This window comes from Odocoileus virginianus, unplaced genomic scaffold (assembly GCF_023699985.2).
Source record: "Odocoileus virginianus isolate 20LAN1187 ecotype Illinois unplaced genomic scaffold, Ovbor_1.2 Unplaced_Contig_30, whole genome shotgun sequence".
Classification (NCBI taxonomy): Eukaryota; Metazoa; Chordata; class Mammalia; order Artiodactyla; family Cervidae; genus Odocoileus; species Odocoileus virginianus.
This window is the reverse complement of record NW_027224347.1, coordinates 144,638-161,683: the sequence shown is the minus strand read 5'-3', so window position 1 is coordinate 161,683 and position 17,046 is coordinate 144,638. Positions and strand designations below refer to the sequence as shown.

Sequence of the window (17,046 nt, the reverse complement as noted above, 5' to 3'; positions counted from 1 at the left end):
TTGGGGATGGTTTTGATCACCGCCTCCTATACAATGTTATGAACCTCCATCCATAGTTCTTCAGGAACTCTATCAGATCTAATCCCTTGAATCTATTTGTCACTTCCACTGTATAATCATAAGGGATTTTATTTAGGTTATACCTGAATGGTCTAGAGGTGTTGCCTACTTTGTTCAATTTGTCTGAATTTTGCAATAAGGAGTTCATGATCCTGCCTTTCACATCCCTCCTTGTCGCAGTAACAAGTCTTTTCCAAATGTAAATTTCTGAACCCAGGTGAAATAAAGCCACTTATCTGAAAGTCATCAGCTACTTTCTCCCCTGAGGATCTGGAGGGATGTGAAAGGTGGCCATCCACCACATTTGCCATTTCTTCTGGTAAACAAGTTATTAGTATGTGAACAATAAAGAAAGCAGAATTGGCCCCAGATAAGCTAGGTGCATATGAAGAAATTATTTCAGCAAGCCCATGCACTTGCATCCTCCTATACGTAGAAGATCACGAAATCTCTTCATATGAGAAATTTGGTTTTCTCTTGTGTGTGTTACTCGCTCAATCATGTCCAACTCTTTCCAACCCTGTGGACTATAGGGATTTCCCAGGCAAACAACTGGGTTGCTATTTCCTCCTCCAGGGGATTTTCCCAACCCAAGAATTAAACCCAGGTCTCCTGCATTGCAGACAAAATCTTTATCATCTGAGCCACCAGAGGTTTTCTCTTAATTAACAATAAACTTTTAATATTTAGATTAACTTGCCCCATGATACAAACTTATATATAGCCTGAATCCTCCTCTGCCTCCTCAGAGTTAGCTCTCTCAGAGTCACCTGAGATACTGTCTACCAGGCTCAAGTCCTAACATCCCTGCCAAATAAAATGTAACTTTCAACTTTTAGGTGGCACATATTCCTTTAGAAGACAGTATGCTAAGTGAAATAGTCAGTCACAAAAGGACAAATATTGAATGGTTCCTTGCATGACATACATAGAGTAGCCAAATTCATAGAGACAGTAGTAGAATGATAATAGAGAATGTGAGGAAGAGGGAATGGGGAGCTAGTGTTTTCCCCTATGTGGAGTTTGAACTGGGGAAAAGTAAAAAGCTCTGAAGAAGGACGGTGGTGCTGAATGCACAGCAATATGAATTATCAACTACAAACTGGTACTTGCCAAGAGGTTGGTCAACAACTGAACAATAACAACAACAAGGGCATTTGCCATCCACCGCTATAGAGACTTAACCTTGTGCTACTGTGGCTGTTGACCTTCAACACCCTCCGAGTTCAGGGGGAGTGAGGCACTCTGTTCTCCAGGGATCTGGTGGGACAGGTCTTTAGATACTTGGATGTTTTTAGAAACAGATTTTATGATCTAAATCCTTGCATCTCCTCATGTCTAGAAAAGCACTAAACCCTTTCATGGTGACATCAGATCCTTGTGACTAGCAGAAAGACTTCTGTACAACAAGTGCCTAACAGTATTGAACACTCCCTTCACCAAAACCTTATATATTGACTTTCCCCCACTGCTTTTTTGGAGCAGTCTCTCAGAGCTATCTGAGGTGCTGCCTCCCAGGGCTGCAGTCCTCATTTTGCCCCAAATAAAGCTTAACTCACAACTCTCAAGTTGTACATCATTTTTTACTCAACAGATTGTACTAATGCCATTGAACTCTACACTTTAAAATAGTTAAAATGATAAATTTTATTTTCCGTAAATTTTAACACACAAGCTACCAGTGAATTGTCTTTTAGTTACACCCCATACTAACTCTAAAAACATGAGCATTGATGTTGATAGAAAGATAGATCAATCTTTATGTACTTTTCCTTAGTATTAACATAAAAATAAACATTAACAAAGAGAAACATAAGAAGGCTTCTTTCAGTTGTACAATGAGCTGTTCTATAAATAGGAGTGGGAATGTTATAACAATGATATTTCACAGAAAAGGTATTTGAGAAAAAATAGCATACATGAGAATATGTAAGTGCTATAAAACAAAATAGAGCTTGTTGTCATTATAATTTAGTTGATAGCACCCTAATTTGATCCTATCTCCTTAATTCATATGATAAAACAAGAAAAAGGATGCCCTGAGCAATCAGAGAAAACTGTAGAAACCCTGTATTCACAGATGAGTGAGGTAGTTTATAATGCTTGCCAAATACATTTGGTATCAAAAGATTCTAAATAACTTAATTATGTATTCTTAATTATGGATTCTTCATGCAAATTTATTCAAGTAAAAGAGAAAAAAAGAGTATTACTTATTAATGATGGAAGAATAAGTCTCAGTGTTGCAAAAATTAGTCCATATAAATCTAATCCAATTAAAAAGGCATTTACTGAACACATTTTACAAATGAATGAATGAATGACTAAATGACTGTATCAAAAGAAGAAATGAAAAGCAACTGCTATGTTCTCATAACTATTCTATTGTACTCCAATAACATTATATTATTCTTCAGGACTTTAGTAAGGCCTTCAACATATGATATAATATTAAGCAACATACATCAGAGAAAATTTAAAAAATATATATTTTTTCTCAAGATATTTAGCAAAAATTTGGCTAACAGGGAACAGAATCAAACATATTCATTATATAAATATAAAAAATACAAATATACATTTGCAGACATATTAAATAAGATATATTGGGTATTTCCTAAAACATTTTAAACAAACAAAAAGTAGAGAATATAAGCAATTACAATCACTCACTGGTGAAGGATAAAAACAACATACAGAATGTTTTCTCTGTGCCACTTCACTGATCTTCTTTACATGCCTCATTTGATCATCATACAATCATATGAAGTAGGTTCTATTAATTTTCATTTTTAAACATCAGGAAACTGAAGTGAAGAATTAAATAGCAGCAAAATTAGCCAGGCACATGATATTGGACTTGAACCCTGGCAGCCTAACTAGTTTACTTATCTTTTTACCCTTTCTTTATTATTAAGTCTCTGTAATTATCCTCCAAAAGACACAGGAAGACATCAATCTCTTCTCCAATTTTAATCATGAAAAAGCTAAAATGACCTGTTGAGTTAGAAATTTTAGAATTTATAGACATCTAGTAAATAAAAGACCTTTCACTGTGGCAAATATATTTCAGCTTGTTGGAGTAGGAGCAATTCTTACATAATCTCTTGTACTTTCACTTATTCTTGAACCATTTCTTTTATTGATCCAACGACAATCAGACAACTTTGACCACTAGTGTCCTAAGAACATGTTCTCGTATTTTCTTGGTCCTTACTCCATATACAATGGGGTTGAGAAAAGGGGGCACCAAAAGATATATATTTGCAATAAAAATGTGGATATGTGCAGGTATATTTTTCCCAAAACGGTGAGTGAAAATGGAAAAACCAGCTGTGGAGTAGAAGACAAGAATAACACAGACATGGGACCCACATGTGCCTAAAGCCTTAAAGCTAGCTTCTCGGGATGGTAGGCGGAATACAGAGCGCAGGATGAAAACATAGGATATAGCAATAAGAATCGCATCACATGAGCCAATGATAGTAGCCATACTGAGGCTATAACGCTTAGTGGTCCCTGTGTCCAAACACGCCAGCTTCACAACGGCCATAAACTCACAGTAGGTGTGGGCAATGATTCGTGTTCTGCAGTAAGGCAGCTGTTTGAGCAGAATGGGGTGTGGAGAAAAGAAGGCAACTCCCCGAATCACCACAATAATACCCATTATAGTGATGCGAGTGTGGGTGAGAATGGTTGTGTGGTGCAGTGGATGACAAATGGCCACATAACGGTCAATGGCCATGGACAAAAAGAAGCCTGATTCCAAAGCAGTAAAACTATGAATGAAGAACATTTGGGTCAGGCAGGCATCAAAGGCAATGTCATGGGCTCCAAGCCAGAAGAGACAGAGCATGCGAGGCAGTGTAGACGTGGAGAGGACCAGGTCAGTGACTGAGAGCATGCACAAAAAGAGGAACATAGGCTCGTGGAGGCTCCGCTCTGCCCTCACCACAGCTAGAATGGTCACATTCCCCACCACCGCCACCACATACATGGAGCAGAAGGGAATCCCAATCCAGACATGCAGGTGCTCCAGTCCTGGGATGCCCATCAGCAAGAAGGTGACAGAAGAGGGATGAGAAGTGTTGAGAGGAGGCATGATGTTTTTTTCTTTGATTTTTATTAGTTCTTCTGAAGGTAAAGTTGCCATGCGAAGATGACCACAACCAGATGCTGAAAACACAGAGATTTATTAATATTTCAGGAAGATCTTTAATGACTATTAAAAACAGTTCAAATTGATACTCAGGCTTATTTAAATTCCTGAGATTCAGATTAATAAAATGAGCTAGAACATGCCAAATTATTGTGTTTTCTCAAGTATACAAAGATAATACTAATTTCATATTATCTCAAGGACCTATGTATCACTTTGTCCCTTTGTTTCCAGTAAAAGCTTTCATCTGTAGTCACACTTGTACTTAACTGAACAAATATTTCAGTTTTGTGCAGTTTTGTATTTCTCCATTGATCTCTCATTCAGTATTCCTCCCATGTCACTGAATTTTTCATAAGTGAAAGTGACCAAGCAGAGGCCATATGGAAATTTCAGGAAATTATTTAAAGGAGGCTTAATGTAGGAATAGAATGAATGGACTCTGTCTCTTTCCATATGATACTGAATTCTTTGGTATAACTTTTAGAATCAGTAAGTCAATCTATGACTTCACCCTTTCCTTTGCCACTCTGTGACTAATTTTACAAATAAAATATTCTGAAGTTTTACATATTTTTATATTTCTGGACTTTATTACAGTGAAAAATGATTGATAATGCAAATATGACTTTTTTCATTATTTAGCTTTAAATGAGTAAATTACTCTTTAGCTTTATGCAAGTAACTTATAAGACAAAAAATTAAACCAGAGGGGAGGGAAAGATGTTATATAGAAATGATAGCAAGGAATAAAATTAAGTGTAGTAAGTCAAGAAAAGTCTTCTTGAGTAGATGACACTTAGACTAGAATGTGAATAATATATGCCTTCATCCTATGGGAACTGAATATATAGGTACAGACAGATAATTCATATCTATCTATTGTTTGATCAATCTATCTATCTCCACACACATGCACATAAACACAAAGAAAGAAAGTAAAGGGGCATAAACAAAGTCCTATTAGGAAGGATAATCATGACATAATGAATTAAAATATAGTGTAGGTGGAATCAATGACTACAAAAGACATTCAAGTGAGATGAGCTTCTATGATTAAATAATCACATAACAAACAGGACATTTTACATCTCAATCTCTAGAACAGTGGCTAACACTCAATAGCATATTGATATATGTGGTATAGATACAATACAAAGCAGTGCAAGAACAGAACTGGAAAATATACACACTCACAGATACACACACTTGGTTGAAAAACACTTTTTTTATACACACAATACTATCTCTATGATATCATTTCCCTAAAACTGCCAACCTGTAGTAGAGCCCAAAGGTCATGAGATATCCATATTGTTGTTCCTTCAACAGATTCACGCAATATGAAATATGGACAAAATAAGAGCTAACACTCACTTCTATAATATCCTTAAAAGAAGATCTTTGCTCCCTAGAGAAGCTATTTTTTTTTTTATTCATTTCATCCATGGAGGTTGAAAAATGTGGATTCCTTTTGTTTCAAAGAATTATATCTTCTCCCTTGAATCTAGGTCATTTAGAAAATAATAAGATGTTGTTTAAGGGCATTCAGTGTTCTTCAAAGTTTCCTTGATCATTGAGACCAGACTGTCTCTTTCACTATATCATCCTCAAGGTCAAGAAGCAATCTAGACATGCACCTTCTATATGTAGCAGCTTAATTATGGTAATCTCAGCGGATAAGCAGGAATGACCTCTGACAAAAAACAGTTCCTTAAGGAATCACTGGAAGAAGGAGGAGTGTTTGTATTGTTGATGAGGATTGCAACTTCTTAATTTCAGGGACAGCAATTAACCTGTGAACACCCTTAGGATTACAACTACAGATATAGCCATCCCTCAGTATTTTAATATAATTTATCAAGCATTTAACAGGACCAGCCTTGAAGAAACTGAAAAGACACAGGACACGTTCTATATTCATTAAATACATCAACTTTGTTCCAAAGTCAACTTGAAACATAAACCTTGCAGGCCAGAAGAGTGTGAAGGGATATATTTAAAGTTGAAAAAAAAAAATAGAGAATTAAATATCTTACAAACCCACCTTCTAAAAATGAGGAAAAACTTAAGATATTTTTAGATAAACAAAAGCTGAGGTAGTTCATGATCACTAGACAGTCTGTATAAGAAATGCTAAAGGGAATCCTTTATGTTCAAATTAAAGGAAGCTAGAAAAGAACTGAAACCTATATAAAAATATAAAGTTCTTCAGTAAACACAAATGTCCAACTCTTTGTAACCCTATGAGCTGTAGTCTTCCAGGCTCCTCTGTCCATATGATTTTCTAGGCAAGAATACTGCTGTGGGTAGCCATTTCCTTCTACAGGGGATCTTCCTGACCCAGGGATTCAACCTGGATCTCCTGAACTGCAGGCAGATCCCCTACCATCTGAACACCGAAAATCCCCTCAATAAGGATAAATACATATACAAATATAAAAACCAGTATCATCACAATTCTAGTTCATAATTCAAATTTTATTATTCTTTTTTTCTTTTATTTTTATTTTTTTATTGAAGGATAATTGCTTTACAAAAGTTTGTTTTCTCTCAAACCTCAACATGAATCAGCCATAGGTATACATATATCCCCTCCCTTTTGAACCTCCCTCCCATCTTCCTCCCCATCCCACCCCTCTAGGTTGATATAGAACCCCTGTTTGAGTTTCCTGAGCCATACAGCAAATTCCCATTGGCTATCTATTTTACATATGTTAATGTAAGTTTCCTGTTACTCATTCCATACATCTCACCCTCTCCTCCCCTCTCCCCATGTCCATTAGTCTATTCTCTGTCTGTTTCTCCATTGCTGCTCTGTAAATAAACTCTTCAGAACTATTTTTTCTAGGTTCCACATATGTGCATTAGAATACGGTATTTATATTTCTCTTTCTGACTCACTTCACTCTGTATAATAGATTCTAGGTTCATCCACCTTATCAGAACTGACTCAAATGTGTTCCTGTTTATGGCTGGGTAATATTCCATCGTGTATATGTACCACAACTTGTTTATCCATTTATCCATCAATGGACATCTAGGTTGCTGCCAAGTTCTTGCTATTGTAAATAGGGCTGCAATGAACAATGGGATACATGTGTCTTTTTCAACCCTGGTTTCCTCAGGGTATATGCCTAGGAGTGGGATTGCTGGGTCATATGGTGGTTTTATTCCTAGTTTTTTAAGGAATCTCCATACCATCTTCCATAGTGGCTGTATCAATTTACATTCCCACCAACAGTGCAAGAGTGTTCCCTTTTCTCCACACCCTCTGTAGCATTTATCACTTGTCAACTTTTTGATAATGGCCATTCTGACCAGTGTGAGGTGATATTTCATTGTAGTTTTGATTTGCATTTCTCTAATAATGAGTGATGTTGAGCATCTTTTCATATATTTGTTAGCCATCTGTATGTCTTCTTTGGAGAAATGTCTGTTTAGGTCTTTTCCCCACTTTTTGATTGGGTTGTTTGTTTTCCTGGTATTGAGTTGTAAGAGCTGCTGCTATATTTTGAAATTAATCCTTTGTCAGTTGTTTCATTTGCTATTATTTTCTCCCATTCTGAGGGTTGTCTTTTCACCTTGCTTATAGTTTCCTTTGCTGTGCAAAAGCTTTTAAGTTTAATCAGGTCCCACTTGTTTACTTTTGTTTTTATTTCTGTTACTCTAGAAGGTGGGTCATAGAGGATCTTGCTTTGATTTATGTCATCGAGTGTTCTGCCTATGTTTTCCTCTAAGAGTTTTACAGTGTTTGATCTCACATTTAGGTCTTTAATTCATTTTGAGTTTATCTTTGTGTATGGTGTTAGGAAGTGTTCTAATTTCATTCTTTAACATGCAGCTGTCCAGTTTTCCCAGCACCATTTACTGAAGAGGCTATCTTTGCCCCATTGCACATTCTTGCCTCCTTTGTCAAAAATAAGGTACCCATAGGTGTGTGGGTTTATTTCTGGGCTTTCTATCTTGCTCCATAGTCTAAATTTCTGTTTTTGTGCCAATACCATACTGTCTTGATGACTTTAGCTTTGTAGCATAATCTGAAGTCAGGAAGGTTGATTCCTCCAGCTCCATTCTTCTTTCTCAAGACTGCTTTGGCTATTTGGGGTCTTTTGTGTTTCCATATGAATTGTGAAATTTTTTGTTCTAGTTCTGTGAAAAATGTCATTGGTAATTTGATAGGGATTGCACTGAATCTGTAGATTGCATTTGGTAGTATAGTCATTTTCACAATATTGATTCTTCCTACCCAGGAACATGGAATATCTCTCCATCTGTTTATGTCATCTTTGATTTCTTTCATCAGTGTCTTACAATTTTGTGTACAGTTCTTTTGTCACCTGAGATAAGTTTACTCCTAGATATTTAATTCTTTTGTTGCAATGGTGAATGGAATTGATTCCTTAATTCTCTTTCTGATTTTTCATTGTTAGTATATAGAAATGCAAGTGATTTCTGTGTATTGATTTTGTATCTTGCAACTTTGCTAAATTCACTGATTAGCTCTGGTAATTTTCTGATAGTATCTTTAGGGTTTTCCATGTACAGTATCATGCCATCTGCAAACAGTGAGAGCTTTACTTCTTTTTCAATCTGGATTCCTTTTATTTAATTATTTTTTTCTTCTCTGATTACTGTAGGTAGGACTTCCAGAACTATGTTGAATGATAGTGGTGAAAGTGGACACCCATTGTCTTGTTCCTGATCTTAGGGGGAATGCTTTCAGTTTCTCACCATTGAGAATAATGTTTGCTGTAGGCTTATCATATATGGCCTTTACTATGTTGAGGTAGGTTCCTTCTATGCCCATTTTTTGAAGAGTTTTAACCATAAATGGGTGCTGAATTTTGTCAAGGGCTTTTTCTGCATCTATTGAGATTGCCATATGGCTTTTATCTTTCAGTTGTTAATATGGTGTATCATATTGATTTGTGTATATTGAAGAACCCTTGCATCTCTGGAATAAACCCAACTTGATTATGGTATATGAGCTTTTTGATGTGTTGCTGAATTATGTTTGCTTAAATTTTGTTGAGGATTTTGCATCTATGTTCATCCATGATACTGGCCTGTAGTTTTCTTTTTCTGTGTTGTCTTTGTCTGGTTTTGGTATCAGTGTGATGGTGGCCTCAGTGAAAGAGTGTGGAAGTGTTCCTTCCTCTGCAATTCTCTGAAATAATTTTAGAAGGATAGGCATTAGCTCTTCTCTAAATGTTTGATAGAATTCTCCTGTGAAGCCATCTGGTCCCGGGCTTTTGTTTTTTGGGAGATTTTTGATCACAGCTTCAATTTCAGTGCTTGTAATTGGGTTGTTCCTGATTTTTATTTCTTCCTGGTTCAGTCATGGAAGGTTGAACTTTTCTAATATTCTGTTCATTTCTTCCAGGTTATCCATTTTATTACCATATGGTTGTTCATAATAGTCTCTTATGCTCCTTTGTATTTCTGCATTGTCTGTTTGAACCTCTCCATTTTCATTTCTAAATTTGTTGACTTGACTCTTCTCTCTTTTTTTCTTGAAGAGTCTGGCCAAAGTTTGTAAATTTTGTTTATCTTCTCAAAGAGCCAGCTTTTAGTTTTATTAATCTTTCCTCTTGTTTCTTTCATTTCTTTTTCATTTATTTCTGTTGAAATCTTCATGATTTCTTCTCTTCTTTTAATTTTGTTTTTTTTTTGTTGTTGTTCTTTTTCAATTTTTTTTATTTTAAAGGATTTAAAAGCAAAAAACAAAAACATTATAAATACATGTTACTGGTTACATAGTATATAAGATGTAATTTGTGGTTGCTAAGCTCTAACAAAGTAGAGCTTTTATATGTCTTTGAAGATATACAGATCACATTATGAGAAATGCTGGGCTGGATGAAGCACAAGCTGAAATCAAGATTGCTGGGAGAAATATCAATAACCTCAGATATGCAGATGACACCACCCTTATGGCAGAAAGCAAAGAACTAAAGACCTCTTGATGAAAGTGAAAGAGAAGAGTGAAAAAGTTGGTTTAAAACTCAACATTCAGAAAACTTAAGATCATGGCATCTGTTCCCATCACTTCATGGCAAATAGATGACAAAACAATACAAACAGTGACAGACTTTATTTTGGTAGGCTCCAAAATAACAGTGGAAACAGTGGCTGACTTTATTTTTCTGGGCTCCAAAATCACTGCAGATGGTGACTGCAGCCATGAAATTAAAAGACGCTTACTCCCTGGAAGGAAAGCTATGACCAACCTAGACAGCATATGAAAAAGCAGAGACATTACTTTGCTAACAAAGGTCCATCTAGTCAAAGCTATGGTTTTTCCAGTGGTCATGTACAGATGCAAGAGTTGGACTATAAAGAAAGCTGAGCTTTCTTTACTGAAAAGAAATTCTTCTTTTCAAACTGAAGAATTGATGCTTTTGAACTGTGGTGTTGAAGTAAATGCTTGAGAGTCCCTTGGATTGCAAGGAGATCCAACCAGTCCATCCTAAAGGAGATCAGTCCTGGGTGTTCATTGGATGGGCTGATGTTGAAGCTGAAACTCCAATACTTTGGCCACCTGATGCGAAAAGCTGACTCATTTGAAAAGACTCTGATGCTGGGAAAAACTGAGGGCAGGAGGAGAAGGGAACAACAGAGGATGAGATGGTTGGATGGCATCAACGACTCGATGGACGTAAGTTTGAGTAAACATTGGGAGTTGGTGATAGACAAGGAAGCCTGGCATGCTGCAGTCCATGGAATTGCAAAGAGTTGGACATGACCGAGCCACTGAACTGAACTGAAGATATATTATTATTAATTATGAATATCGTGCTATAACTTTAGAAGGCTATATGTAATCCTTTTACATATATAAGGATATGTATATCCCCTTTTATATATAGAAATATGGAACCATGAAGATGTTTATAAAATGTACATGACATAATAAGGAATCAAAAGATGTCACTATAAATACCAACTGAACACAAAGGAAGACTGTGAGGGAGAAAACAAGGAAGAAAAAAGAGTATAAATACATGCAAACACAATAAAAATGGCAAGAATATGTCCTTCTTATGAACAGTTAAATGTTAATGGTTTAAACTCCCCAGTCAAAACCCATAGAGTAAAAGAATGAACTTAAATAACAGAATTTAGATATGGATCAAGATGGTAGAGTAAGAGAATATAGAGTTGACTTCCTTCAACAAACACATCAAAAATACCTCTTTATGTAGAACAAATCTCACTGTAAACAAACTGGAAACTGGCTAGACTCCTTCACAGTCAAGGCTGTATAAAAGAGTCATATAATCATACAGAAAGGGAAGAAAAGTGATGGGGCTGGGACCTGTGTTCCTGGGAAAGAACACAGAGGAATAGGGAGAATATATGGATAAGACACCCGCCATGGGAGTTAGGCAGTAAATGCCACATATTGGGTGGCCCAGTCCTGGGGTCCTGTGAAAGGGAGAAGAGCCCTCTTGGGTGGTTGGAGAATGACTGGCACTAATGGGAGTGTGTAGGAAGCATGTGTGAGGAGTGTGTGTGCACTTAGCTTGCCTGGAAGGCAAGATGGAGGGAAGTCTGCTCTATGGGTTGCCATGTTTCTCAAGACCACCTTAGCATGTGCTCCAGATCAAGTTGAGTGAACACTCTGGCCCTAATCACTCCATGTCACAGAGCAGCACTGGATGTGGGTAACTATGACCCACAACCAGGTGGGGGCAGTTGTGGTAGAGGCTGCGGGCAGTAATTGGCTGTGAGGGACAAAGGGGCTTGCACCTGAGGCTGAGGCTGATCAAAGTGAGGAAAACAATTATGGGAAACTGCACAGAAAACATTGTCTTCCCCAGTGGCTCAGCAATAAAGAATCTGCCTGCAATGCAGGAGATTCAGGAAATGGGTTCAATCCCTGGGTTGGGAACATCCCCTGGAGGAGGGCACGGCGACATACTCCAATATTCTTGCCTGGAGAATCCCATGGACAGAGGAGCCTGGTGGTCTACAGTCCATAGGGTTGCAAAGAGTCGGACACAACTGAAGAGACTTAGCATACATGCACGCGTGCATAGAGAGTACAGTTTGGATCTCTGTGTATAGCCAACATGAGTCAAGAGACAGCATGGGCCCCAATAGCTTCACCACCCCTCCATCTCTGGGCTAAGTATCTGAGTGCAAAGAAAGGGACAAACACACATTAAAAGGGAATAGGAACAGCTTGGGTGTAAACACTGGGAATTAACCTCCAACCCTGATAGGGTGGTAACGGTCACTGAACAGAAAGAATGTCTCACATTACAACTAGCTCCAGCTCTAGCTTATACATTTCCAGTTTCAACGTCTAAACAACAAATGGATCACTGAAGAAAAAAAATGAAAGCAAAATTTAAAAATGCCCAGGGAAGAAAAAAAATCACAAACACAAAAATGAATCAAAAACTATGGGACACAGGAAAAGCAGTTTTAAGAGGGAAGTTTGCAGTGATACAAGCTTACCTCAGGAAACTTGAAAATTTTCAAATAAGCAACCTAACCCTACAGCTAAAGAAACTAGAAAATGAAGAACAACAAAAGCCAAAACCAAACAAAAAACACACATTAAAAAAAAAAACTCCAAAAAATGTTAGTAGAAAGAAAGAAATAAAGATCAGAGGAGAAATAAATGGAAGCAAAGGAAAGAAAGAATCGGTGAAACTATGAGCTGGTTTTGACAAACAAAATTGATAAACCTATAGCCAGACTTACCAAGAAAAAATGAGAGGGCTCAAATGCATAAATCAGAAATAAAGAAGGAAAATTAACAAACAGTACAGCAGAAATACAAAGTATCATAAGATATCACTACTAACAACTGTAGGCTAATAAAAAGGACAACCTAGAAGAAATGGACAAATTCCTAGAAATGTATAATTTCTGAAATAGAAAATGTGAACAGACCAATTATCAGTACTGAAATTGAATCAATATTTACAAATTCTCAACAAACATTAGTGCAGGGCCAAATGACTTCACAATTGAATTCTACCAAACATTTAAAGAAAAGTTACTACCTGTCCTCAAGCTAGTCCACAAAATTAAGGAGACAGGAACCCTTCCTAGCTCATTCTGTGTGGTCAGCACTCCCTTAATACCAAATCCAAACACCTTATTTAAAAAAAAAAAAAAAAAAGAAACTACAGATCAACATCTGTTATATACAGATATAATAAAAACATTCTAAAGAAAATATTAGCAAATCAAATCCAACAATGTATAAAAAGAATTATAGACCATAACCAATACAAATTGTTCCAAGACAAAGAAATAGGATAAAGAAAAGCATCATGTGATCAAATCAAGAATATATGCAGACAAAGCATTTTACAATACCCAAAATTCATTCGTGATACAGAATTCTCAGAAAACCAGAAACAGAGGAAAACTAACTCAATCTGATGAAGCATATCTAAAAAAAAAGAAAAAAGAAAAAACTATAGCTAACAGCACCATTTGCAGTGTGAAATTCAAAACATATCCACTAGGATCAGGAACAAGGCAAAGATAGTCCCTCTCTCTACTGCTTTTCAACTTAATATTGAAAGTCTTAGCTAACGCAATAATGAAAGGAAAGAAAAGGAATAGAGTTCGGGAAAGAAGATACAAAATTATCTTTGATCATAGATATTGCAATGGTCTACGTAGAAAAATCCAAAAGAATTGACAAAAATTTCTGTAATTAAGCAATTATAGCAAGATTTCATGATACAAGGTTAATATACAAAAGTCTATCTCATTCCTACATACAGCAATAAAAAATTGTAATTTAAATTAAAATACATTACCATTTATAATAGTACTTAAATAAAACACCTAGGTATAAATCTTATATGAGTTCTGTATGAGGGGAAAGTACTATATATATATATAAAACAAAATACATTAGAGAGAAGATTTTCCAAGTCTATAAGTAGTAAGTTTCAATATTGTCAAGTTGTCAGTTTTTCTAACTTGATGTATAGATGCAATGTAATCCCAATCAATGTCCCAGAAAGTTATTTTGTGGATATAGAGAAACTAACTTTACAGTTTATATGCAGAGGGAAAAGACCTAGTAAAAGCAACACAATAATTAAGGAGAAAAACAAAACTGGAAGACCAACACCACTCAACTTCAAGACTCACTACAATGCTACAATAATGAAAAAAAGTGTGGAAGTAGCGAACACACAGCAAGTAGATCAATGAAACAAAAGAGCAAGGTCAGAAATAAACTCCCGTAAAAACAGTCAACTGATCTTTGAAAAGTAAAATAAAACAGAGCACAAATAGTATTTTTTTAAATTCTTATACGAATATATTTAATATGTTTACAAAAGTGGGACAGCTCAACTCTTTCATGCAGATCTAAACATAGACATTACAATTTTCACACACAAAAAATCTAGCTCAAAATGAATTAGAGGCCTAAGTGTAAAATGCAAAATTATAAAATCTCTGAAGAATAAAAGAAAAAATCTAGGGGACATTGGTATGTTGACGATTTTTAGATATGATATCAAACATGTCCATGAAAGACATCACTGATGAATTGGACTTCACTAAAATTAAAAATTTCTGGTCTATGAAAGACACTATGAAGAATGAAAAACACAAACCACATATTGGAAGAAAATATTTTCAAAAATCTTACATAAAAGAATGCTATTAAAATATACAAAAAATCTAATAATTTATTAACTATGAAAACACAAACAACTCAAAAATGTACAAAGATCTTATAGACTCTACACAGAAGATATATTGATGGCAAATACACATATAAAAATATGCTCCACACTCTGTCACATATACCATATATAGAATGAAAGAAAAAAATGGGAAGAAGAGAGATTTCCCTGCCAATCCAGTGCTTAAGACTGTACTTCCAATTCAGGGGTGTGGGTTCAATCCCTGATCAGGAAACTAAGATCCCACATACCATGTGGCATGGCAAAAAAAAAAAAAAAAAAAAAGAAGAAGAAGAAGAAGAAGAAGAAGAAAACATTTTCCACTCAAATTTATACAAAAGAAAGTAATGACAGTATATTAATATCAGACAAAATACTTTGTCAAAAAGTTTTATAGGAGACATTGATCATCTAGTGAAAAGAGCTCATTTCACCAAAAAGATAAAATGCTTATAAACATATATGCACCACATATCAGTGCTCCTACAAAAATAAAACAAAAATTTACTGAATTAAAGAGAGAAAAGAAAGACAGCTCTACAATAATCATAAGAAACTTCAATATCCCAGTTTCAAAGATGATTTAAGCAACCAGACATAATATCACTAAGGAAAAAGAGGATTTGTACAACACTATGGATTAATTGGACCTAAGAGACATATTCAGACCAATCAACAATAGCAGAATATACATCTCCCTCAAGTACACATGGAACATTTTCTAGTACAGATCATACACAAAATAATTCTTACTAAATGTAAAAACACTGAAATCATATGAAACATATTTTCAATTAAAATAAAGCTAGAAATCAGTAACAAAAGAAAAACTAGAAACTCCACAGATATATGAAAGTGAAACATCATATTCAAACAATCAGTGAGTTAAGGGATAAAATAAGAACTACCAAATATTGAGAAAATAAAATGAAAACACAATAGTGCAAATATATAGTACGCAGCAAAAACAATGCTAAGAGAAAAATGTATATCTATAAACTCTTATTAAAAGAACCAAAGTTTTTATTACAAACTAGAAAAAGATGGACATGAGTTTGAACAAACTCCAAGAGAAGGTGATGGACAGGGAAGCCTGGAGTGCTGCAGTCTATGGGGTTGCAGAGTCAGACACAATTGAGTTTCTAAAATGAATTGAGAAAAAGAAGAACAGACTAAACCTGAAGTTATTAGAAGGTAGAAATAATAAATTTAGAGGAGATATGGGAAAAAAGAGAGAGAGTAGGAAAATAAAAATAAAAATCAATGGAAACCAAAAAACCATGTTTTTTGAGAAAATGAACAAAACTGATGAACACAGCTACACTGATAAAGAAATAAAAACAGAGATAATTATAATAACTAAAATCAGAAATGAAAGAGGGGATACAACATGTAATTTATTACAGAAATAAAAAAGAAAAGAATAGGTAACTATATTAAATAGAAATAATTTTATAAATTCAAAATCAGAAGACTTGAATCATGAGTAAATAGACTACATAAATTGACCTATAGCTAGTAAGAAAATTCAATCTGTGATCAAAACCCTCCCTACCAAAAATGCCTAGGACAAGATGGCTTCACTGATGAATTTTACTAAATATTTAACAAGAATTAACAGCAGTTTTCCTCAAAATTTTTAAAAACTGAAGATGAAGGAATACATCCAAACTCATTTCTTGAGAGCAGCATTATTTCAACATGAAAACCAGAATAGACACTATAATAAGAGAACTACAGAGCAATATGTACTATACATATCAATACAAAAATCCTCAAGAAAACACTAACAAACCAAACTCATTAACATGTAAAAGGATTATACACCATGACCCAGTGACATTCCTGGAGTGCAAGGATGGATCAACGTTTGAAAGTCAAAGCCATAGAACACATTAACAGAATAAAGGAACTAAATACACGCCTGATTATATTAACTGATGCAGAATTTTTTTTTTTTTTTTTTACAATTCAACACTTTTTCATGATAAAACACTCACCAAACTAGAAATAGGAAGCTGCAGGTAAGGAAGTAATAAAGGCCATACCTGGGAAAAACTCAGATAATATCATGCTCAAAGGTGAAAAACTGAAAGCTTGTCCTCTAAAATCAGGATAAAGACAGAGGAAAAGAAAAAGAAAAAAAGA

At 35.2% G+C, this 17,046-nt stretch overlaps 1 protein-coding gene across 1 annotated transcript; it reads right to left on the bottom strand.

Annotated features, from left to right (window-relative positions):
* Positions 1-3,217: 3,217 nt before the first annotated feature.
* LOC110142044 (olfactory receptor 52M1-like) lies at positions 3,218-4,234 on the bottom strand. The gene has a single exon (XM_020901055.2). The coding sequence runs from the start codon at positions 4,211-4,213 to the stop codon at positions 3,218-3,220; it is 996 nt and encodes a 331-aa protein (XP_020756714.2). The 5' UTR covers positions 4,214-4,234.
* Between the last annotated feature and the right edge of the window lie 12,812 nt (positions 4,235-17,046).